Consider the following 26,015-nt stretch of genomic DNA (forward strand, 5'->3'; position numbering starts at 1 on the left):
GGGAACTATATAAAAGCATTTCTTGCAGACATGAAAGAACTGTCCAGGTCTGAACATTGTCGTCCTTAAAGCATCGTACCCATGTCTATTACTTTTTAACTTTGTAACCTCAAGTAGCTGCCAGCTGACATCAGTGCTGTGAGAGCGGGATGTGTCTGGCTCGGTATTTAGTTAAGTCTGGAAAAATGCTGAACTCTCTGTCTAGAATAAGATATGTAGGGGGTGGGAAAGTGCATTTGGGGAAGCATAAAGGGGAGCAATGGGGACTTTTATAATCATTATGATGTATTTCTTAAAAGTCAAAAATAGGAGCCAATAATAAAGGTATTCATGTAAGCCTGGTAGGAAAAACTCTGTTAAACAGTAAATAAAGACGGTTTGAGCTATTCGGGGCCACCTGAGTGCAATCCACTTGGTGGTCAGAATTCCTCCTTGTGCCGATGCCCCTTTCCTGTCTCAGGCTAGACCTCGGCAGAAAGGAAAGAGATCTGATCAATGTTACAATACATATGAACCTTGCAGATAAAAATCTAAATGGAACAAGTTAGTTAGGATCTTTAAATTGTTCAATTCAGAGCTACAGAAAGTAGAGTGGCTAGCAGGCTGGGAAAGGAGCATGTGGCTTCGATGCAGGGTGTCAAATGAAAGATTCAGCATTTTAGAAGTGCTTAATCCCAGAACTAAATAGAGGGGTTAGCATTCTGGGTGACAGGCCGTGTGGAGGCCCTGAACAGCAGGGCAGGACCAAACAGGAATTGTGGAAGAATCTCTTCCCTTTCCCTCAGTTCAGTCTCAAAAGTGCAAATGGGTCAGCGAGATGGCTCAGGGGATGAAAGCTCTTGTTCCTTAGACTGAGTTCAACAGTTCAACAACCTGAGTTCAATCATTGGAACAAACACACACGTGCGTGCACACACACACACACACACACAGAGAAACACACATACCAGAAGCAGACATATACCACACACACCCACACAAATACCACAAACACACATGGACAGGAGAATCATCTGGAAGTTTCAGGTCTTCTAGCCTGGAGTAAATAGCTTGATAGGAACAAAAGAGATTCTGCCTCAAGAGGGCAGAAGGAGAGAACAGATTCTAGAAAGTTGTCCTCTGACCTCCATACAAATGACGTGGCAAATATGCACCCACAATATCTCTCTCTCTCTCTCTCTCTCTCTCTCTCTCTCTCTCTCTCTCTCTCTCTCTCCCTCTCTCTCTCTCTCTCTCACACACACACACACACTAATAAAATAGTAACAATATGCTTCAAATAAACAAGTGTGGCATTACACAGAGTCAGGGATTAGCAGGAAATGAGAAGACTAGCAACAGCATCTCAGACCTCAGTACTGTGAGGATATATCAGAGATTTGGAGTCAGTTGCTTGAGTTTATGGGAGATGGAAGCAGATGATAAATTCTAATTTTAATATTTTTAGACTTATTTAGTTTTATGTGGCTGACTGCTTTGCCACATGTGTGTGCATGTACCACTCGTAGGAGTATGGTACAGGGAAGTCAGAAGACAAGTCTGGAACTCCTGGAACTGGTTACAAAGTTAAAAAGTAATAAACATGGGCACAATGATGCCACACTCTCAGGAAAGGCTACAATGTAACAGATACACACTCGTTTATAGAATTTTAATACAAAATGAAAATAGAAAGCTAAAGCATGCAGTTACATGTCTACAAACATGTCATAACACATAGAACACAAACCTACCATGAGATTCAAAGGACGGTATCAGAGGATTGCTGCCAAAGAGATAACAAGACAGAGTACCCAAGAAACTCCCCCCGAAATAATCTTCCAGTAGTGAATAAATAGAAGAAAAGACCCCTGGCCTCATACACAGAAAATAAACGCGACTGTAGTAATGGAATAAGAAATTAGACAGGTGTAGAGGATTGCTGCTCTCGGAGTGTCCTGGCTGCTTCCCAGCACCCACATCAGCGGCTCACAACCTCCTGTAACCCCAGTTCAGGGGATCTGATGCTGTCCTCTGGCCCCCGTGGTACTGCACACACGTGGTGTGCAAACACACATACATACACATTAAATAACTTTAAAAATGAAATTAGACTTACTGGATTGGATCAGAGAATGAATAGCAATACTTAGTCTGGGCAAGAACATAAATAAGAAGATACTCCTCCTTTTTTAAGACTTTTATGAACAACTATCCAAATTAAAAATGAACACACACTTTGGGAGTGGTAGATCTCCAATCAAGGATTTATCCTTCCAACATACTTCACAACTCCGTCTACACGGGCATTCACATATCACCATCCATGTCTGTCATGGTAAGAAATCCCAGACCAAACCAAACAACGAAACCCTAAAAAAGCAACGTGAATGTCTAAGAAGAAAGATGTGGCTACATAAATCACAGTAGACCACAGAAGAGGCCACTGCGTGTGGCTCCATGAACCACAGCACAGCCGCAGGAGGATGCTGAGATGGCAAATAGAGGTACAAGGTCCCCTATGCTGGACTGAAAAATACCCCAAATGTGGTCATTGATGACGTTGCAACATAAAATATACAGGAGGAGAGCACAATGTATCCTTCTGTTTGAAAGAAGAGTTGGGAAATAGAGTTTATAATCTGTAAAGTAATTGATTTTCTTCTTTTTATCCACTATCCATTATTATTACTAGTTCTTAAAATATTAATTAAAAATAAGATAAAATGTAGTGTAAGAATAAACAGATGTTTGGAATAAGAATTTAGGTTCTATGTTTCCTAAAGTTCTACAACAAATATACACTGACATCTAATAATATATACCCTATTTTATATTATTATTATTATTATTATTATTATTATTATTATTATTATTTTATTTTGATACTGGGGGCTGAGCCCTGGGCCTCAGGCATCCTAAGTATTGAGTTTTAGTCCAGTATACCAGGCCTGTTTTTACATCTTAAAAAAATGTATTTATTCTTATAGTTTGTGTAAGGGTGTTTTTTCTGTACGTATTTGTACGACATACACGCAGTTCCTGCAGTGGCCAGAAGAGGGAACCCGATCCTCTGAAACAGGCATTACAGAAGGCTGTTTAATTGCAGTGTTAAGTGCTGGGGACTGAAACCAAGTCCTCTGCAAGAATAAGTGCTATTAACTGCCGAGCTGTCTCTCTAGTTTCTTTACATCGTTCTAAAATTATTATTATTAAATTTCAAAGTCAGGCCCTCAGTAAGTTGCCCTGAATGGCCTGGAATTGGAACTGTTTCTGCCTTAGCCTTCCGGGCAGCTGGGATTACAAAGCACTCGATCAGGCTAAAATGCTATTTTAAATAATTAAAATTCTGAACATACTTTCCCAGAACCTTCAAAGTGTGGTTGCTTGTTTCATGTTATATTAGCTTTGAAGGATTTCCAGTGTCATGAAGCTGTTTGTTTTTGTATAAGAATACCAGTGTTAGGGGTTTAGGAGACAGCTTGGATGTGCTTTGGAATTCTGGTCACTGTGGCTTCACTCACCCTCAGCACGTCGCTGCTGTTAGCATTATTGTTGCTGTTGCTGGGCCTGGACCCAATGGCCTCACTGTGACTCAGCTATACCAGCACTGTCAGTGGATCGAAGGGCAGAAGGTCATGGTCCTTCTGAGGCAGGGCACTGCATTTACTGATCCATCCACCCATCTATCTGCTGACACAGTCCTCCCTCCTCCCAGCCCCTCCTTATTCTTGAGGCAGTGGTCCCTTAGAAACAGCCTTGTCTACCATGTCTACTTTCTAATAACAGAGACAGAAAGTAAGAATTTGGCAAACAGGCACCAAGCCACAAACAAAGGAAACAGATCACAGGCACAGTGCCTTTCAGCCTGTGCGCTGGGAAGGATCTCGAACTCACTTGCTCTGTGATGCACTGCAAGGGAGTTTGTAACAGGATCTAACAAATTCCAAATAAACCTGAAACAGATTCAGGGTCATCGTTATTTATATATATTTCTTCCCCTTTGAAGTGAGTTTTCAAAATACCTCGTGTTTACGGATGAAGCCTGGGATGGTCTCCCCTCCACCTACAAAGCTTTCCCTTACGGATATGGAAGCAGGAGAGGTAGAGGCTGGAACCACACTGGAAGTTACCATGTCTGCTCACCAGTCGGAATTTACCCCAGCCCACTGGGTTGGGCAGACATCTCTGGGCTTCCCTGAGTTAAGAGTGTGACAAAAATCTAGTTCCTCCAGCAGATGCGCCTCTGACAGGTTGGCCTACAAACTGATCTCCCACCACCAAGCAACTTCTCAGTCGCAGAGCTCACACAAGCCCTGAGCACACCTGTGGCTTATCCTTCACTACAGGTAACAAGACCCAGGTACACATAGTTAAACAAAAGCTTGGTGGGGGGGGGGATAAGAGGGGGTGAGGGAGAAGGGGTGGGAGGGGGAACTGTGGTGGGTATGTAAAATGAATTTTAAAAGGTGCTTAAATGAGACTTCAGATAAGAAATGTGAGACCCTGCATGAAGAGAAATAGCATCTAATATAAATTGTAGACCAATGGTCTTTATCAGGGCTCTGCCTGTCCTGAGAGATTTGCCAAGCTCTGGGTGTCTCTGAGCAATACATGAGTCAACGCTTTTCCCCCACAACACCCTGACAGTGACCAGCAGGCTCAGGAGCAGGGAAACCAGGAGCAAAGAGCAGCCAGGCAGTTATTCTGTGGATCATCAGGAGGGGTGAGGTGCTGGAAGTTAGCAGTGTGGGTCACCTGTGCAGGACTGGGTGAGTGAGCGACAAGGTGTGGGGCTTGGCGACCCTAAGGATGGTGCTGCCATCATGGGAGGGGACGAGCCATGGGTGGGAATGGTTCTGGAACAGGAAGAAAAGGCACTCAGGTTGGGTACAGTCAGTGTGTGTGGAGAAGCCAGGAAAGCTGTGAGCTGGAGGGAGTCATTAGAGCTGGAGGCAGGAGGGACCATATGCTCAGAGGTGGACAGTTTGACTAGATCCACAGTGTCCCCAAATTACAGTCCTTTAGAATGGAAAAAGCATGCGAGTCAGTGATTCTCAACCTGTGGGTCACGACCCTTTGGGAGTCAACCGACCCTTTCATAGGGTCACCTAAGACCATCAGCTATTATTTATAGTAAAGTTTATAACGAGAAGAATTACAGTTATGAAGTAGCAATGAAAACCATTTTATGGCCGGGCGATGGTGGCGCACGCCTTTAATCCCAGCACTCGGGAGGCAGAGGCAGGTGGATCTCTGTGAGTTCGAGACCAGCCTGGTCTACAAGAGCTAGTTCCAGGACAGGCTCCAAAGCCACAGAGAAACCCTGTCTCGAAAAACCAAAAAAAAAAGAAAACCATTTTATGGTTGGGGGTCCCCACAACACGCGGAACCTTATTAAAGTGTTGCAGCGTTAGGAAGGCTGAGAACCACTGTTTGTATATATTAGAATCTTTGCAGACTTAATAAGTTAAAGATCTCAAGATGAAATTCCATCCTAGGCTCATGGTGAATCCTGTGTCCAGTGGTTAGTAGCCATTAAGAAAACAGAGGGAAGTTTTTATTCTCCTGCAGAGGAGTCCTGGCGAAGACAGGGTTGGGGGTGGGCAGGGCTTACTGAACCCTGCCTCAAACCAGGGAGAGCCAGGAGCCACCAGAAGCATAAGAGACAAGGCAAGGTTTTCCCCCAGGGCTGTAGAGCAAGCCAGGCCAGACATTTAACTCTGGTGTGAGCAGAGGCTAAATTCCCATGATTAAAAGCCTCGTGGCTGCCTCAGGAATACAATGACTCCATAGGATTATGGGGGAAGATGAATAAAGAGAAAATGAATGTAGGAAGCTGGAGGCTTGAATTCTGGAGCATCACATATAGAAATGTTTGGGATATGGCAGTGAGGCAAGCTGGAGATCAGAAAACCGTGCCCCAGAAGAGGAGAAGGGGGAGAGGGAGCCTTTGCTCTTGCTGTGGCTCGTGGACCACCCAGGAAGAGGATGGGGGTGTGTTTAGTGTCCCGGAGCAGCCGATGACCTAAGAGCCGCTTTGGCTGGGGGTGGAAGCAGGAAGGAAGGAAGCGAAAGAGGTGGGTACAGATATGAGTGCCATTTGCTGTAAGGCGAGAAGAAGCCCTGAAGCAGAAGGGGAGAGGGGGGTCACAGGGATGAAGGTCAAAACGAATGTAGAACTTCCCGGACAACATCTTGAGAGACTAGGGCTCAAGGAGAAACAGTGTATCAAGAGAGGCAGGCTGGCAGAGGCTACAGAGGGGCACTCAGGGAAAGGTCCAGTCTGGTGGTGACCACCTGGGCAGTGTGCAGGTGGAGGAGAAACGTTGTCTCCCAGGACTTCATGAACCGGTCGGAACATGGACACCACAGATGAGTGGTCCTGAATCAGGAGTGCGAAAAGCCAGTCAAAGAGGCGAAGAGCTGGCTCTGTACATGGTTAGGAAGGATTTTTCCAAGAAGGGGTGACCGAGGGGTGTGTGCAACACCGGAAAGCGGAGACTGTGAGGATGGATGATGAAGTGTGGGAGCTGGAAGGACCGGAGTGATGCCAAAGTTCCATTACAGCAATGGAGACAGCAGGGGCAAGTCGCGTGGAGGCACAACACTGCACGGAATGGCTCAAGGAGACAAGACAGAATCCTGGAAGGCAGGAAGTCAAGAAACAGGCCTGAGTTTGGGAACAATGGGAGGTGTGTTTGGAGCCAGCTAGGGAGCCAGAGTTCAGTGTCATCGTGAGGGAAGCATCCAGGGACCCCAGGATGACTACATGAAGCCGAGGCTAACCATGTGGGCTCCAAGGGAGTTGAGGGTCAGGGATGAGGCAGAGGGGCTACAGTCAAGGGGATCACACGCCAGGAATGCACCAGGAAAGCTTGGGCTAAGAAACACTAGGCCAGTAGACACATCTTAAAGGAACAAGGACTTGTTTCCATAACATAGAACATGGCCCAGGAGAAGCAGCTGGAAATTTTCTACCAGTTACAAATCCTAATTTTGCAGAGAAGGGTGCCTTTACCATGTAAACTCCAGAGTCAAGGTGAGCTCCTTACCAAGGGGCGGCCCAGAAAGGCTCCGACTTACTGGGGGAGAAACTTGTTCTGCTGTGCCCACACCCCATGCTCCAGTTTCAAACGGGCCATTTATAATCTCCTGCTTTTCCTGGTGTTCTTTATGCCACACGGAATGTGCGGCAAAGCCATCTTTTGTTTTCTCTGGCAGCACAGGTCCTCAGGCTCCCCTTCCTTCTCACTTTTGTTTTGACACACCAGGCAAGTTTTGTGCAGGTAAATAAACACCCAGAAGAGAGAGAGGAGAAAAGCATTGTTCACGCCTGAGACCCGGACAGCCTTCAAGGTGACACACACTCTTCCAGTTACTGGTTCAGAGCTGTGTGAAGCGAGAGAGGTGTGCCCCTCTTTAAGTGGCCAGTGAAATGATTCGGCAAGTGTTGGCTCAGCACCTGCTGTCTTGGAGGCGCTGTGGCTGCACACTGAGGATCCAAACACAAACAAGCAGCCACTGAAATAGTAACGGCACATACTATAGGAACAAGCGCTCAGAGGCAACTACAGAGAACCGTGGAGCAGGCACGGTTTAAGGAGAAATGGCTTAGGTGGGAAGACACACACTAGCAACAAGAGTGTGGCCGCGAGACAAAGGACAGGCGCTCCCAGGAAGTAAATTTGGGAAAGGCGCTGACATAGAAAAGCGCTTCTGAGCTGCAGCACCGAGGAAGGAAGGTGGGATCGACTGCTGAAACTCGAGGTCTGGTGGGAACACACTGAGGGAAGTGGCCAGGGATGAAAGCCATCCACGTGGTGAGACGCATACAGCAGTCACACTTAGAAAGAAGGATAAAAGAAGAGTAATAGGAAGGCGTAGCCGAGGGTCACGGAGAGACAATTGTCTTGTGAGCAGCAATTGTCTGGGGTCACGAATGGCAAGGGTGAGCAGCGATGGTGTGGGAGGTCACGGAGGGGCAACGGTGAGGTGAGCAGTGATGGTGGGGGTTCTCGGAGGGGCAACAGTGAGGTGAACTGAGATGGTGGGGGGTCATGGAGGGACAATGGTGAGCTGCGATGATGGGGGTCACGGAAGGGCAACGGTGAGGTGAGCAGCGATGGTGGGGGTTCTCGGAGGGGCAGCGGTGAGCTACGATGGTTAGTGCTTTGTTTGGGCTGAGGAAGAAGAAAGCTTCTGGAAGTGCTTTAGGTTTTGCAACAACGTGAGTGGACTTAATGCACAATTGTGCATGTGTGTCGTGTATGGGGACAGGCATGAACATATGCAGAGGGCAGAGGGCAAGCTCAGGTGTCAGTAATTGCCCTCCACTTTCCTAGAGACCTGGTCTCTCCTGATTTCTGCATGACTGCTGAAGGTCCAGGGACTTTTCGTTTCCACCCCAGTTTTATCTGGGCTTAGGGGATGTGAACTCAGTCTTCTCACTTATGTGGCAGGTGCTTTACAAACCATGCCACCTTCGAGCTCCTATTCTACCATCGTCTTAAAAATCCAAGAATAAAAGAGGAGAGAGAGAAATAAGAAGGGAGAAAGTGGAGGCGAGGGGGAAGAAAGGAGAAACCTGTGGTTGGCCTGCCTGCTAGGTGAAACTTGGGAAGAAGGAAGTTGAGGAGACAGGAGAAAAAAAGAGCTGGGAGCCAGCTCCCTGTCTGCAATTCATGGGCGTAAGCCAGCTTTTAGGTCAACTTGACCCAGGCCATAGTCATTTACAAAGAGATAACCTGAACTGAAGAAGTGTCCTCATCAGATGAGCTGTGGGCAAGCCTGTGGATCAAGCCAGTAAGCAGCACCCCACCATGGCCTCTGCATCAGCTCCTGTCTCAAGGTTCCTGGAAGTAGAAGCCCCAGGACTAATGAGGTGAATAGACCATGAGGTTTGATTGATCGATTAACCCACTTGTGACTGTTTTCCTTACAGCACTAGGGTTGGAGCCCAATACTTGGTGTGTGGTAGGCAAAAGTGCCGTCATTGAGCCGAGTTCCCAGCCCTGCATTCACAGTGGACATGGCAGCATTATTGGAAGGTGGGAGGACCATTAGCAGGTGGGGCCTGGCGAGACTTCACAGGGGATATCTTTGAAGGACACACTCTGGACCCTTCCTCTTTATCTATCACCCTCTGCTTGGTGGCGAGCACACAGCAAGCAAGTTTGCTCTGACAGGCCCTTTGGCACCATGGTGATTTCCCTCACCACAGGCCCACAGCAGTGGAGAAAGCTGACCATGTATCAAAACATCTGGAATCACGAGCCAAAGTAAGGGCTTTCCTTTTTTCTCTTTTTAGTGTTCTTTCAGGTACTAGTCACAGTAGTAAGATGGAAACCAGAGGGTAGGGAGTGGGACAGTCTTGTGATTCCCCAGAAAGGCCACTCCTTAAAGTGCTCACGGCCTTCAAAATCTCACTAACTACACATGGGCCTTCAGGGGCCACATTCAAATTATGTCCAAGCCCTGAACCTCCTTTCTAATCATTTTGTAGCCATCACGTCAAGGCCAGATGTGACAGCGCATTCCTGCGGCAGAATCCCATTAATTCCTATCACGGCAGAGCTGTGCCAAGCAGCCTACCGTGGTTTCATGTCTTGGGAGCTTGAGCTGTTGCACCGTTGCCAGGAACCTGCCCGACTGAGCGCTTTAGTTGTGGCAAGACAGAGGGGTCTGAGGTCTCCCTGACCAAAGTGCTTCTTGGATTTAGAGGAGATAGTGAGGAGGGAGGTGGCTGCTTCAGAGCGAAGCCCTTAAAGATGTATTCTGGGATGAAAGGTAAACCCTCCATTCCCTTCCCATCCCGTCTTTCCGTACACAGATGTAAAGCAAAACAAAACAACAACAATCAATAATAATCTTAGTGAAAGGAGAGCGGTTCACTACTGGTTATGTACAGTGTGGAGAATATGCATGGATATTACAGTGACTGCAAACTCTATCAATCACTAAGTGGCAAAATATTAGCTAAAAGAGCAAAACTGCTAAGTCCTGCTGTCCCGGTGAGAGCTTTGATTTAGCGTGCTGGCTCATGTTCTAATACGGGTTACCTAGAGTCATCTTCAAGCAGTTCATGGCTCCTTCTCTTGGACTCTGCTTGACACTTCCAGGTTCCTTAAAGTCTACTTCTATCCTGCTCCATTGCCTCTCTCCTTTCACCTCAAGCTCCCCTCGCAAGCCTCTTGCTTTCTTTCCTAGGCACTAACTTCCTGCTGCCAAACCCTCCTGGTGCTGAACCTATCTTCATCCGTTACTCATCTGCCTTCCACACCTAGCCATTTTCTCCTGGGAGACAGGAATGTGCCTTGCTCATCCTATCCCCAGGAAGGTGCCTGCATGCTGTGCTCCCCGCACACTGTGCTCCCTGCACATTGTGCTCCCCGCACGCTGTGGGTGAAAGAGAGGAGAGATGGAGCCGTGTGGAGAAGGTAAAGAGAACACAGGTAGAGCCTAAGAAAGGCTTTCCCAGGGTGGACAATGCAGCTTCTTTCAAAGTGTAGTGAATGTAACATCCGGTAATGACCCTAGTCCACCCCATTTAAGTCTAGCCTGGCAGGACACCATGACAAATTCCCAAAGGGGAAGCTGGTGTGTAACTTACAGTAACACAAGCTAGAAACTGTCACCCCCGGACAGAACGGTATCAGGGCTGGAGGCTGATCTGACTCACAGGTTCTCACTGGTGCTGGGAAGCTTTCTAGGCAGTGTATCCGTGAGAGCACACACCTTAATGGCAGCAGCTGCATGCAGGAAAGTTCGAGGCCAGCTGAGGCTGAAGAGTGAGGCTCCTCCAGCCGGACTCCTCTGCCTTGTCTGCAGCCTGTAACCACATTCCCTCTGCCTAACATGTTACTCCCCACCCCCCCAAAAAAACAAAACAAAAAAACCCCTGAAGTTCCTGTTTTATGCTATTTTTAACTGGCAGTTAAGTGTTTTTCTATTTGTTTTCCTGGAAGAAGACTGCATATTATCTAGTTTTGCAATTCCGACACTGGCAACAGTTTCAGTTGTCCATTTCGTAAGTTTTCATGACTCCCAGGGCTGCCCCAGGCTTAAAACGAGTTTTGAATGAAACTCATTATTCAAAACGGATAAAGAGAAATGGGGTTAAACGATAGTCAAATGTATGGGATGAATTCTAGTGTTCTAAAGTCCAGGAGGGTGGCAACAGTTACCAGTAACTTACTGTGCATCTTGACACACACTCAATGTTCCCTGAGATGACTGAGCCTGTAAGGGTGCCAGCCTTGATGATTTGAGTTTGACGGCGGGACCCCACTGATGGAAGGAGAGAAGGGGACTCCTGCAGATGATCCTCTGATCTGCACACGGATGCATGTGCACAAACATGTACACACAATCAAAATGTATCTTTTGATACATTTTTTAAAGTCACATTGAACTGGGGACAGCAGCGCATGCCCTATAATGCCAGGACTTTCAAGCCAGAGGCAGAAGGACGGTGAGTTGGAGGTCAACTGGGGCTACATAGCAAGACTCTGTCTCAATCATAACAGACAAAAATAATCACACTGCACATTATAAATATGTATGACTATTTTTATCAATTAAAATGTTTTTAATTTTGAATAGAGAACATTGCTGTGTCTGAATATAATTACTAAAATAGTGCCATATATTTATGTCCCTTTGTTTAGAACATCAAAATCATTAATTATAACAAGGCACAATTCATGCAGTCTCAGCAGAAAAGGCTTTTCTATGTCATGGAATGTTAAGGCTGAGGCTGTGGGACACCTAACTTGGGTGTGTTGCCTTGCAGGGAGTGACAGCTTTCAGGGAAGCATGTTTCCCGGCTCTTAGGCCAATGTTTTCTGGATCACTGATGCTATGTATAGTGCCGTTTAAAAAATGTAGCAGTGTTTCCTCTGTTTCACAGGATGATGCAAGCACCAGTTGTGTAGGCCACTGTGCATGGGGAAGTCATGGTTTCCAGGCAACCACTCCCTAATGATGCACACCGAGCATCTTGTCCTGATCTACCTGGCTCCTTTATCTACAGAAACATCTCGGAGCACAATATTCTTTTCCATTCACACTTCATTGCTGGTCTTTTCCACTCTTGTGCTATCAAGAGGACCTGAGAGTGCAAAGGTTGCAATAGAGAGGCACCCGTGAGAATTCCCAGGAAGGTGAATGTGGCTTTCTAGAAGATGCAGAAGCCAAGGCAGTTGCTGGGGTCTTCTACTTGTCACCGAGCTGGATCCTATGTGCCAGTGCCTCTTCCTCTGTTGAAATAAACTGAAGCGGGTGGCAATCAGGCTCCAGACACTAGTGCTGAAGAGCTGGCTGCTGCGTACCTTGGTACAACGCTTGCCTTGCATGCACTGGTCTGGGGTTCAATCCCCAGTGCCGGATATTTTTAAATTTGAAATAAGGCTTTGAACATAAATAGTTAGTTCCTTTATTAATAGTTCTTAACTCTCCTAATGCTGTGACCTTCGACAATTCATCGCATTGTGGTGATTCCAACCACAAATGTTTTCTTGCTACTTCCTAACTGTGACTTTGCTACTGTTAGGAAGAGTCATGTAAACACCTATGTTTTTTAATGGTCTTAGGCGACCCCCGTGAAAGAGTCACTCACCCACAAAGGGTTCTTGGCCCATAGGTTGAGAACCACTGCTTTCTTAGGCTACTATGGAAGCCATGGTGATGGTGAAGGGAAAAAGCAGTCACGCGCTGGGAAAGGAAAGGGCTGCTTCTCTTCAGTTCCTCCCGCAGACAGCAAAGAGATAACATGATATCATACTGCATCTGATGATACTGTCAAATATTTAGACGCTTCCTAAGGACATTTCCATCCTGGCTCTTTCGGCCTATTTATCACAAAAGGACTGGTCATTCTCCTAGGTATTGAAAGAGGTTGATAAATACTTAAATGTAGTTCTTTCTTCAGTTTAATAATTTCAACTTAAGTTGTGACTTCCAATTTAATACCAATGGAGAAATACATCTTGAGGGTAATTGCTACACGATGCAAACATTTAGTCAGGGGTGGTGGTGCATATACGTAATCTTAGCATGAGGGAGGCAGAGGCAAGAGGATCAGGAGTTCAGGGCCAGACTCAAAAGAAAGAAAGAAAGATGTATGCTCTCCATAAAGACGAATGGAAAGATAAAAGGAGTTAAAGAAATCCTTAACTCATCAGCAAGGCAAAGATCTGCCAAGGATGTAAGATGCCCATTGTGGTAGGCTGGGTACAAAGTTGTGGCAGGATGAACACTGGTCACCAAATGACAATGCAATACAGATTAAAGAGCCAAGTATCTGTAGTCAGAAGATAGACCAGGACTCAGTCCAAGCAATTCTACCTGAAAGTTCATATTTTCTCACTCATTTGTGAAACATATAAATAGCAATATAAACCACCAAAGATGTTGGGCTCTCATTGGGTAAGGGATGTGCTTCATCAACTAGAAGATTCTAAAACAAAAATTAATTGCTGCTATGATCACATGATCATGATGAACTGGCTTTTGCAGCTTTGCTCTGAGATAATTTATTGTTTCATTTCAGATAAAGTTGGCCCCTCAGAGATGTTGTTGCCAAGTAGCAATAAATGCTTTATTTCCCTGGGTCGGAAAGGTAACGTGATTTATCCAATCATTGTACGGTCCTTCTGAATTCTGCACTTAGTTTTCTTCTCAGTTTTCAGAGCCTGTGATTCCACCTCTGATTCTGCCCCAGGATGTTGCTGACTAATTTCAAACTCTTCTCCTGCCAAGCATGCTTTTTCTACAGCCTGCGTGTAATCAGAATACCTGATGAAAAGGTATTCTGCTTAGAAATGCCACTCTCCTCTGATCAAAGCAGAGCACAGAACTGCTCCAGTAAGTACGAGAGAAGCTGCGAGGAACTGATCTCTTGTCAAAGTTTCTTTATCTCCACCCAGTGAGCAGTACATGGGCTGAGGGGATGGCTGAGGAGCACGGGTTACATCTGGGTCCCATGAGACTTTTCAGAGCTTTCCGGAGACAGAAAGTGATGAAATCAGCTATCACATGAACTGGGAGGTGGCCATGTGCACCAGGGGTTTTCTGTCTCAACTGGACACCCAGGGAAGGAGGGGAGGAGAAGGTAGAGAGGAAGTAGGTCATGGGGAAGTCCCGACTCTGCCCCCCACACTTTTCCTTGCTCTTCTGAGGCTATGATTGCTAGCAGACCCATCTCCAGTCCCAATAGCCAATCTTTACTGTTGACTGTCATGGTATCCATGGCAACCAGTCATGTTCTCCATTCACGACCATATATGACAATGATAATGGGACAGAATGGCCATCGACGTATTGTACACCCCACTAACTGGTCAGGTTAGGGCTCAAATACCAAGTGGACTCATCTAATTTCACCCCAAGAAATAAGCTGAGCAAAAGATAGAGGGTGTAGGGGTGGATTATCTGAGGATCTGACCACCAGCTGTCAGCTTGGATCAGTTTTATTAAATAGTCAGTGTCTCATATGATTCACCACAGAGAACGGACAAAGTTAGTGGCAGGTGAGAAAACAACTTTCCAGGAAAGAGGAGGCAGTACACTGGGCAATGCCACTGTACACAGAACCAAGAGCATCGCAGGGGTATCGGGAGGATTGCAGAGGTCAGTGTGTGAGGGGTGTGACTTCAGACTGCTGTCAGGGGTGAGTCCACCACCTCTGTTACAGCTGGAAAAGTCACACGCAAATAAACTGAATAATAAAGGCAGGAGGGACGACAGATGCTCTCACAGCTGCAGCCCGAGGGTTGGGTGAGATGTGTCTTGAACAAATATGAACTCAAAAGGAGCTAGGACTCAGTTACAACGAAAACACATTTGTCTGGGGGTGTAGCTGAGAGAGAGATACAAGCATCATATGTACAAGGCCTGGGGTTCAACCTATGAAGGAATGAAGGGAGAGAGGGAGAGAAGAGGGGAGATGAAAGGAAGGATGGACGGATAGATGGATGGAAGGGAGAAAGGAAGGATGGCAGGGAAGAAGAGAGAGAGGGAGGGAGGGAGGAAGGGAGGATGGAAGGAGGGATGGAAAAATGGAAGGGAGGAAGGAGGGATGGAAAGATGGAAGGGAGGAAGGAGGGATGGAAGGAAGGAAGGTTGGAAGGGAGGAAAGAAGGAAGGATGGAAGGATAGGATGGAGGATGGAAGGGAAGAGGGGAGGAATCTGTGCTAAGCCTGCATTCTTAGGATATCCCTGGCTGCTGCTGACTGTGACAGTCTCATTGACAACAGCTTTCACATTTGCCCTGAAGATTCAGCAGTTTGACCCAGGATCCTTCACCAGAAGAATTCTCTGGGACACAGAGATAAGAGCTTCATCCAACACAAGCTGGATAGAACAGTGGTGGCATCTTGATTGCTTCTAGCCTTTCCAGTCACCAAGGGGACTCAGGCTAGTTCCAGTGAAGTCGCCTAAACCTGTCTGGTACCTAGCTGCCCAGCCACAGTGAGAGCAGGTTCTGTGGACATCCCGTCTGCAAGCTACAAAGTCTTATTTATAAGGCAGAAAAAAGTTACCCTCTGTGGTAGCCTCAGGCACCCAGACTTGACCTCAGAAATTTCCACTACAACAAGATAATGTTTTAGTAAATAAGATGTACAAAATCAAATAAGGATGCCTATGCAAAAAGAGAAAGACAGCCTTTGGATCTGGCATATACCTGCCATGTGTAGTGTCTGACCCAAAGAGCCATGAGCGCAGACTGAGCCTCAGGCAGGCTGAAGAGCAAGCCTGTGCAGCCCTCAGGCCATGTGTGCCATCTTTCCGTAGCCCTGCCCCGTGTGAGCCTTTCCTGGGCTCCTCTAATCTCTGGCCTAGTTGGAAAGCCCACATGCACTAGAGTAGAGGCCTCTTTATCTCTGTTTCGTGTGATACACACTTATCAGACTTCTGCTTTCTCTGCTTCCTGTTCTGTTAGCTTTGTGGGGTCCACAGCTGCACCCAGCCACGCTGCTTTTACTGCAGGGTGGTAGGCTTCATACTATGATCGAGAGTGCACGGAGCCCTGCAGGGGCACCCCAGAGCCGGGGGCCAGGATGGGGGCGTAAGGACGGCTAAAAAGGCAGGGCTCCTGGCTCCTTTCCCTCACCGCTTCTCCACCATGGCTGTCCCTGTTCTATCAGAGGCTGATGGTGACGAGCCGAGGTCCTCTCGGACCATCACTAGAGCAACAGGGACTGTCCTTAAGGTGTTCTCAGCTCCTTCCTGCAGTTCTTAAGCATCTGTCATTGGACCGTCTCCCCACTCCACACTGTGGACTGCACCACAGTAGCTCTCTAGCCTGAGTCTCCAACGGCCAATACTGAAGAGCAAAACAAGGAAAATGCCAGACATGACTAACCGATCCAAGGAACACAGAACAAGCAAAGTGCCAGGCATGACTAACCAATCCAAGGAACTGCACCAGAAATGTTGCTTGGTTCACTTTGCTTATAAACACACTTCAGGAAGTTTGTAATTCCAAAATAAATAGCCAACTCTTGGGTTAGTTAGTATTCAAAACATTACAAATGAATTTATCTCAGACTCATAGTGAGACAGTCAACAGGGAGTGAGACCAGGAAGAGTAGGCAGGCACCCTGGTGTCTCCCCAAGAACACCGATTGGACACACACACACACACACACACACACACTGGGCTTGCTAATACTTCACCTGTGCTGAAAAGTCAATGAGCTTTGGAAGCAGCACCTTGCCACCTTCGTCACTCTTGAGGAAATCCAGCAAGCTACCTGCAGACAGAGGAGTGACAGACAGGTCAATGCAACTCAAACACATGAGTAGAGAAATACCATCTAAGGGCTTGTGGCGGATCTCGGGCAGAGTGTTTGCCCAGCGTGTTCAAGGCTCTGGGTAGAGTTCTTGCCAGTGTGTCAACATCCTGCCGCTGCCTTATCGGCTTGTCCGGGACAGAAAGACAAGAAGTATGTCCTGTCCTCACGGATGGCCTGTCCCTTGCAGGCATCAGGCTAGGCTTGCTCTGTCCTGTTCCACCACAGGAAGGAGAGCCTGAGGCTCTGGGAGAGCTGATGTGCGAGGGACACATTAGCTTCCTAAGTCCAGTGCTGGCAGCAGCCTCTCCTACTTCCTTGGTTTCGTATCTGTGAGACCTCCTTTCCCTGAGAACTCCCAGCACCAGGCTCATGGGTAGCTTCGGTGTACTCCCTTAACATCAGGCCTTTGCAAAGTGGGCACCGTAGCTCTGTAGGAGTTCTTGTGAGAGGGTGTAAGCAACAGGATATAACACAGACAGTGTGGGGCTTGGCAGATAGGAAACACTGCCCCACATCACCCATGAATCCCAGACTGACACTTAGTTCTTCGACAAAGAAAGCACTGGAACAGTGGGAGATTCTGAGTGCCCAGTAAGTGTTAGCTACTGTTACACTCCACACCTGTATTTACGGTTCAAATAGCATTGGTTAATTCCATAGTATTTCTGAAGTACCTAGCCATGAATATGGTTTCTCAGTTACAGCAACTAAAGCCATATAGTTTATTTATGTTTTTAACAATATCCATGAGGTTGGGACATAAAAGCAAAGCACAAAACTGAACATGTCCTCTTCTGAGGAATGCTTTTGAGTAAATGCTATTCTGAATAGCAATCATTAACAGATAGTAAGTTTTAGAAAATGTAGTGGCCACACTTCTAATCTATTGGCTAATAGACGTCCTGTCTATTAGCTCAATGTTAAGTAAGAGTACTTGTCGGCCGCGAGTGAGGACCTACCTAGGTGTGATCGCCAGCATTGAAAGCAGTCACTCACATACCAGCTCTGATAGCAAACTCTACTCTCTCCCATGACACATGAGCAAATGTTGATTTAGAATTGTTGCTCATGTTGATCTGTTTCTTTCATTCATTCCTCCAAAGATTTAAGAAAAATGGGGGGGGGGGAGTTGATTTCTACCAGACTGAAGGTGAAGAAAAGATGGATGAGTGAAAGCCATCCTGAAGAGGGCTAACAGAGAAAGAGAACCTAGAACCTCTTTAGGGCTTCCACAGCACGGGGAGTTAAAAACATTAACTAAATCCGTGCACTTTCCAAGCTCACCATGTGAGCCACAACTACAGACCCTGTGAAGGTTTAACCATAACATTTTTAAATAACACGCAGAAATTTAAATAATGCTAAGTAGAAAAGAGAAGCAGTTTTAGAATTATTAAGTAAATAAGAAACATACTGTCCTCTGCCTATGCTTATGAAAATGCCCTTTCTATTACTTCTGACTTCCAGTATTAAGCACTCTTCACATTAACATGGAATGTTCTCCAGACACTTGAACACTTAGCTTTGGGGCCTGCCTCCTTTAGGGGTATGGACTCCGAAGGCTACTCACCCTTGGCCATGAACTCGGTGATGATATAGATGGGCTCCTCCTTGGTGACCACGGCATAGAGCCGCACCAGCTTGTCGTGCTGTAAGGTCTTCATGAGGTTGGCCTCTTCCAGGAAGGCCTGTACAGACATGGTTCCCGGCTTGAGGGTCTTCACGGCCACTTTTGTGCTGTTGTTGTAGTAACCTGGGCAGGCAGAAGAAAGCCGAGCACGTCAAAAGGAGAGTTCAAACCCTGCCCTTCCTTAATGCAGAGTGAGGAAGCTTAGGTACAGACTGAGCAGGCCTAAGGAAGAACACACTGAGGTGTCAACACAAAGGGACCATGACTGGAGCGTATGTGGGCGTTCTTTGTACTCTGTCTACAGAAGTCTAAAATTACCGCAAAATCAAAAGAGTTTTTATGAAACATTAGTTGTGAGAATTCTATATGCATCTTGCCACAAGGCCTAGTATTTTCTTCCAGTTAATAAAATTTTATTCAAGGCAAAATAAATAAGAAAATCAAAACTTTATGATATGAGTAAGAATAAGAGAGAGTGCAAGGGGCAGTGTAAAAGAAACCACATCAACACACGTACGTTAAACCCTCGTTTTTGCTAACGGAACAATAACAGACCATTTCATACAGTGAATACATAGACTTTTTTGTTTGTCTGTTTTTGGTTTTTAAGATACTACTTAGTCTTGGTTGGCCTCAGACTGGTGGTCTTCCTGCCCCCATCTCCTGGGTGCTGGGACTCGAGTGTGGGTCTCCATGCCTGGCTTCCATCGTCTTTACAATGAGGAAGAAGTGTATGACTTATAAAAGCTGTTTATACACTTGCTGGGGCCAACTAAATGTCCCCAAGGTCTTCACAGGCCTGGCTTTGGGTGACAGAGACAGAAGACTCTTAGAGCTCAGTGACCAGCGAGTCTAGACCAGTGTAAGGTGTCGCAATTCCTCCGGTCCAATAATGCCGAGAGCAAATGAAGCTACCCAGTGTCAACATCTGGCCTTCACACACGCACACTCACACTCACACACACGCACACACACAAAGCGGGGGTGGAGGGAGAAAATGAGAATATTCTCCACGGCTTATACTACTGACAAACCACGAGTATCTTGCATCTATAATTCCTACAAACCAGCTAAGTGGCCTAGCAGTAAAGGCGTGGGCGCACATTTCAGATGTACAAAAGAAACTCAATTGTATTAGTAATCAGAGAAATGAAAAAGAAGCTATGAGGAGAGACCTGCTCTGTTGACCCAAGTCGAAAAGTATGATGATAACTAGATAAACGCTGGGGGGGGGGGACGGGGACACAGTGACAGCTCCCTCAGGCCCTTTCCTGAGCTTTTCTTCTGAGCCCCACTGAACATCAGTGGCAAAGCTTCGTGATTACATCCCAAGAGGCCCACACAGGATGATGACAGTAGTGTCCTTCTGAGTGACCACACAGGCCGTGCTGCACTGGGGGCATGCTGAAGGTACAAGTCCACCGTTCAAGAAAGTGCACATTGTATATTTCTAGGGACAAGTGAAACTGGGACCCATTGACAGAATTAATAGAGCAAAGATTCATCAATAGTCTTCCCTATATAGTCCATAGGGGACCGATCCACCTACACCATCCACAGGGGACTGGACCAGTTACACCATCCATAGAGGACTGGTCTACCTAAATCATCCATAGGGGACTGGTTCACCTAAATCATCCATAGAGGACTGGTCCACCTACATCATCCACAGGGGACTGGTCTACCTAAATCATCCATAGGGTGTTGGGACCAATTAGAGTTCTGGCCTTCAGCTATTCTTCCCTGCTAGAGCCTTCTAATTGGAGTTACTAAAAGCTGCGCCTTCCCTAGAGGATCAGAGGATGGGATTTTCACCTGTTGGCCATTGACTGCTTGGTATTTAAGCCTCCATGGTGCTATTAAAGAAGGGCTTTGTACCAGTGAGTGGAGGTCCGTGTGTCTGTCTGTCTCTCTGTGTGTTTTCTCACCCTCCACCCCCTTGCCCGAAGCTGGCGAACTGGATTCTAGCGAATGGTGTGCGGTAATAGGGGACTGGTCTAATTATATCATCCATAGGGGACTGGTTCAACCATATTATCCATAGGGTATTGGCCCACCTATGCCATCCATAGTGGACTGAACCACATACACCATTCACAGGGCACTGGTCTACTTATACCATCCACAGGGGACTGGTCTAACTATATCATCCACAGGGGACTGGTCTAACTATATCATCCACAGGGGACTGGTCTACCTAAATCATTCACAGGGGACTGGTCCACATACATCATTCATAGGGTGTTGGTTTAGGACCCTGGAGCATATCAAAATCCAAAGATGCCTATCGGGAAAAATGGCACAGTATTTGCATCTAACCTGTGCATGTTCTCACGGATACGTTTAATCACCTCTAGATAATTTGATAGTAAAATGCAAATGCTATGGGCATAGTTGTTAGACTGTATTGTTTATGTACAAAGAAAAGAATATGGACTTGTTCAGCGTAAGTGCAGCACCCTCCCCAAATATTTTCCATCCAAGATGGGTTGACTTCACAGACATGGAGGCCTGACTGCACCGTGTGACCCCAAAAAATCCATTCCTCCTAGAAAAATCCATGCATGCTTGCATCACAGAACCACAGAGCACAGTGTTCACAGTAGCCACAACCTGGAACAAACTCCGATTCTCACCAGTCAATGTTGATATGAATGGATAAAACTATAGGTTTTTCATATACAAACAGCACTATATAGCAACAAAGATGCCTGAAATGTTATGACATCCCTAAACATGGATGAGTTAATTTAAGATGCCTAATAAAGGGGGCAAAACATAAGAGACTGCATTCAGCACAACCCATCTGTAAATGCAGATGAAGCTGGACTATATTGTTTGGTTCATGCTGTACTCTACATAACAGTAGCCAGACTTCGGGGGCCCCTAGCTCCACCTGCAGCACCATGCTGGGAAGAAGGTCAGAACAGTAGCTATCCCTGGGGCAGGTAAGGCTGTGATTGTGAAAAGACAAGAGGACTCTAGGGTCTGACAGTTTCCTCTGTGAGACTCTGTCATTACTCGTGACTATCCCCGCAGTAGCTTTTCTGGGGACTTGCTCATGGCACCTAGAATCAAAGTTAAAGAACAAGCCACTCCCCCTCATCATCATGAAAACAATGGAGCCTGAAAATGTTTTCATCCTTTGAAATGATGAAAATCTGCTTCCAGAGGCAGGGCAAGAGTCATCAGGAAATGATGCAGCTGCTAAAGACACTGGAGAGAAGGAATTCGGAATCAACAGCGAGCAAACAGCTCCAGACGAGCAGCAGATCTTCCCCCCCCCAAAAAAAAATCATTTGAGGGTTCCATTAACCTAGTTACACAAATTTGTGTTGCTGTCATCGATAGATTTTTTTTAAAAAAAAACAGGGAATAAAGAACTCCTCGTGGAGCGACACTCTGTCACAGGCAAAGAAAACAACAGCTTGAGAGAGCCCCAGTTCTAACCATGGCAGGCTTGCTAAGAGATACACTTACCATGGGACGGAGAGCTGCTTAAAAAGAAATCAAAAAAGTAGATTATTTGTTTGAGAAGTTGGCTATGATAAGTTTTAACTAAGATGCCTCTAAATAAAAGAATGTATCAGGGTGAGAGATGGCTCCCCAATTAAGAGCACTAGCTGCTCTTGCAGAGGCCTGAGTTTAGCTATCAACACCCACATGGTCGTTCATAACCACCTATAACTCCAATTCCAGGGGATAGAAGCTTTTTTATGGTATGCACATAGTGAACATGCATACATGTAGGCAAACACTCATAAACAAAAAATAAAAGCAAATAAACCTTAAAAAACAAATAACAACAAAAAACGGTTGGTGGTGTGCACGTCTTTAATGCCAGCCCCCGGGAAGAAGAGGCAGGCGGATCTCAGTGATCTTCTGGTCTACAGAGCAAGTTCCTGGACAACCAGGCCTACACAGAGAAACCCTGTCTCGAAACAACAACAACCGCCCTCCCCCCAATACAAAACAAAACAATACAAAGGCAGCTGGGTGGTGGTGGCACAGCCTTTGATCCCAGCACTTGAGAGGCAGAGGTAAGTGGATCTCTTCTGCGAGTTTGAAGCCACCTTAGTCTACAAAGTTTCAGGACAGCCAGGGCTACACAGAGACCCTGTCTTGAAAACCAAAGACTGTATATCAAGCAAAATTTCAAACAAAGCTTCCCCGAGGCTAAGTGTCAGTAGAAACTTCCTCCTTGTCCACACCGTCCAGTTAGATCTCTGGGAATATTAACAATACGCAAAACGCAGAGGAAACAAGACACCAAGGCAGGAGCAACGGGGTCACACGAACACGAGGAAACAGCTTGAGTCAGAGACACCTTTCTCTTTCATCCCCATAGCGGTCTTCCTGCACAGGGTAGGTCACAGCTGACAATCTCTTCCTCGTGTTTCATACCCTTGTGGAAAACCAGCTCACACATTCCTTGAGGATTAAAAATTGAATTCTGGGACGGTGATGGAGGTGAGGTGGGGAGGGGAGGGGGGGCTAAATAGTTAGGAGCACCGGCTGCTTTTCCAGAGGACCTGGGTTCCGTTCTCAGCGTTCACACAGCCGCTCGCAACCATCTGCAGCTCCTGTCTCCTGTTCTGGGGATCCAACACCCTCTTCTGATCTTCCTATGTACCAGGCACACTCATAAACATTCATACACATAAACAACAAAAAATAAACCTTAAAGCAACAACAACAACAACGATAACCAAAAACAAACCCAAACAACTACATCCGGGCTTTACAGTCAGCCTAGCAGCGCACACAGGAGTGAGGCAGCCCCGCCCCATCCCGACTGCTGCCTAGTCGGTACCACTAGCTCCATACCTGCTGCTAATTTTCTTTTGGCTTTGCTCCCAGAGCCCCCTGCTGAAGTTCAGCAGGATGAAATCTGCCAGGAGCCAGAGAGATTCCTGAGCAGCATCATAGATGCCACCAGCTGGGGGCTAGAGATGGCTCACTGGTTAAGTGTACCTGCTGCTCCTTCAGAGGACCTGAGTTCAGTTCCTCAGCACCCACATTGGATAGGTCACTACCACCTGTAACTCCAGCTCCAGAGGCTGATGCCTTCTCCTTCCTCCACCGGCAGCCACACACGTATACACGGCCTTCCACCGCGGTCACGCATGCATATATGTAAATAAAATACCAATCTTCGAACAAACAAACAAACAAGATCCAGCAGTTGCATCCCTGAAGGTGACCTCACACTGGATCACGGCATCACTGTCCACTGTAGGCAAAGCATGGGAGCAAGACCAAGTGCCACTGGGTGAACACGAGCTGTGGCGCATGCATTCGAGGGTACAAGATGACTTGAAGCAAGGCAGCTCTTGTCAGGTCTGCCCTGACACCTGTGCGACCCAGAGCAGATGCGCCTTTCTAACCCTCGCAGGCATCGCAGCAACCATGACAGCCTTTTAGAGAGTATAAATTGAAATGTAAACCCCAAACACACAATCCACCTAAGCCACGAACTGGATTTGAGAGTATTCAGTTTGCTAGTGGGTGTGGATATCCCTCAGCATCTAGTTCTAAGCCTTGATTCTTTTGTTGTTGTTGTTGTTTTGTTTTGTTTTTTTGTTCCACAGCTGAACCTGAGGAGGATGGAAGGAAACTCCAAACTTTGGGGAGAATGAGTCCAATCCAGGAAAAGCACGATACAGCTGAACTGCCCTACAGTCTTCTCGAGGACAGATGTCAATCCCTCAGCCAGCAAATACGCACAGGAAAACCAAACTGCATTCCTTTCACATTGGCTTTAAGGTTAAAACTGGGAAAGTCTATGAAAATACAGTTTTTAGATCATGTATGTCTATGAGGTCACTGTAGCTGGTCCCAGGCTTGCTGCTGTTCTCTTTGATTTAAGGGAACCCACCAAATATTTCTGTGGAGACTCATGATTCTCTTTTATAATTAATATGTAATCTGCCAGTCGATGTTTTCAAACTGTAGGAAAAAACTTTTCCTTTAGTGGCTTTAGTGCAACCTGACAGTACCAAGAACACAGCACTGTCTGATGCGTGGGTGCCACACACAACAGACAGGTTAGCCACACTACAGGACGTCTGGGAACAAATCCAAATCTAGGGGCACGCGACAAGACCATGGCCCTGTGTTTTTATAGGATATGCATCTCGTAAAGGATGAAGCTAAGACACAGGGATTTTCCATAGTAAGGGAGCTGAAGATGTATTAAGTGCAATTATGTGTTCCCAGGCTTTGGAAAACCGTCAAAAGGATGCTGGTGCATCCGTAGGGGGCTGTAGGTGCCAAGGTTAGGAGCAAAGAGTCAGCACAGGCGAGTACTCTAAGTGCCTCAACAACAAAATGTGCACATGCATTCACACACGAGAGCGTGCACACATTCACACACAAGGGCACACATGCATTCACACACGAGAGCGTGCATGCATTCACACACGAGGGCACACATGCATTCACACACGAGAGCGAACAGGGAAGAATTAGTGTGTTACACAGCATACATTCAACCATTCTTGTCTTGCTCTGCGACTCTGGAAAGACAAATACATACAAATACCTCAGACAGGAAAAAGGAAGATGGCAAGATTTCTTAAAAACTGGTTTTGTAGGTTATAAAAGAGTTCAAAATAGAGTAACCTGTAAATAGCCCTAGTAAATAAGAGAAATGAAAATGTGCTCATATGATATTTTGTATATTAATGTTCTTACCAGCAGTGTACGAAACAGTAAACAGGGGTGTGGATGGGTGTAATGGCTGTTGTTGGGGTGATGAAAATGTGTGCAGCTAGTCTGGAGCGGATTATGCCCTGTGTGATTGACGACCGCTGAATTGCTCTGCTAGCAGCATTAACTTTGTTAGCTAAGGTCATGTCACTTTCTTTAAAGAGGAGGAAACAGAGCTGGTATCGCAACACAGGCAGACGGGGTAAGCTTAGAGCGAACAATCAGGCCCAGTTCCAAAGGTTCTGAGACAGCCAACGAGGAAGGCAGAGAGCGCGACGTGACTGTAGTTTGCAGGAGCTGTGTAAATATTCCGAGTTCAGACTCACTGCAGTATCAATTAATTGCAGCCGGGTCAGTATTTGCATATTGAGGACTTGTGCCGTGAGAGTGCCATTAGGCCAAAGTACACAGCGAAGAAAGCAGAGCCTGGGAAAACCCCACATTCCTTCCGGGTCCCCATGCCACACTTTGTGGCTGCTGCAGGCTGAGCTCCTCCATTACTGTCACCAGGGCTGTGGCATGTTCAAAGGTTAGCCGCCCCTGCTACCTAGAAATTGATTTTCTTTTCATCCACACAAAGTTGGCACAGAATGATGCAGATGTGTGACCTCTCATGCTATCCAGGCCAAAACAAAAATCTTTATTTTTTTTTTTAAAGAACCAAAAGAAAAAATGTGATATTTAGAAACTCTAAAAAAATGTATCTTATCACAAATTAATTTATACTCCATGAAAACTTAAGAAAAGTAGTCAAGAAGAATTCCCTGGGGGATGGAGAAACAGCTCATAGTTAATGTCCCTTACTGCTCTTGCAGACGACCTGAATTCAAATCCCAGGACCCACATGGAGGCTCACAACCCTCTGTGACTCCAGTACCAGGGAATCCGATGCCCT

At 46.4% G+C, this 26,015-nt stretch overlaps 1 protein-coding gene across 3 annotated transcripts in view; it reads right to left on the reverse strand.

Annotated features, from left to right (window-relative positions):
• Positions 1-26,015, reverse strand: part of Lyn (LYN proto-oncogene, Src family tyrosine kinase) — a 106,446-nt gene that overhangs the window by 16,151 nt on the left and 64,280 nt on the right. For all 3 annotated transcript variants that reach the window (XM_057790665.1, XM_057790662.1, XM_057790664.1), the window contains exons 9-10: positions 18,350-18,532; positions 16,661-16,737 (exon numbers count right to left, since the gene is read on the reverse strand). In XM_057790665.1, coding sequence (XP_057646648.1) covers positions 16,661-16,737; positions 18,350-18,532 — 260 coding nt within the window. The remainder of the gene's footprint in view (positions 1-16,660; positions 16,738-18,349; positions 18,533-26,015) is intronic.

The sequence above is a fragment of the Chionomys nivalis genome, chromosome 16 (genome assembly GCF_950005125.1).
Source record: "Chionomys nivalis chromosome 16, mChiNiv1.1, whole genome shotgun sequence".
Classification (NCBI taxonomy): domain Eukaryota; kingdom Metazoa; phylum Chordata; class Mammalia; order Rodentia; family Cricetidae; genus Chionomys; species Chionomys nivalis.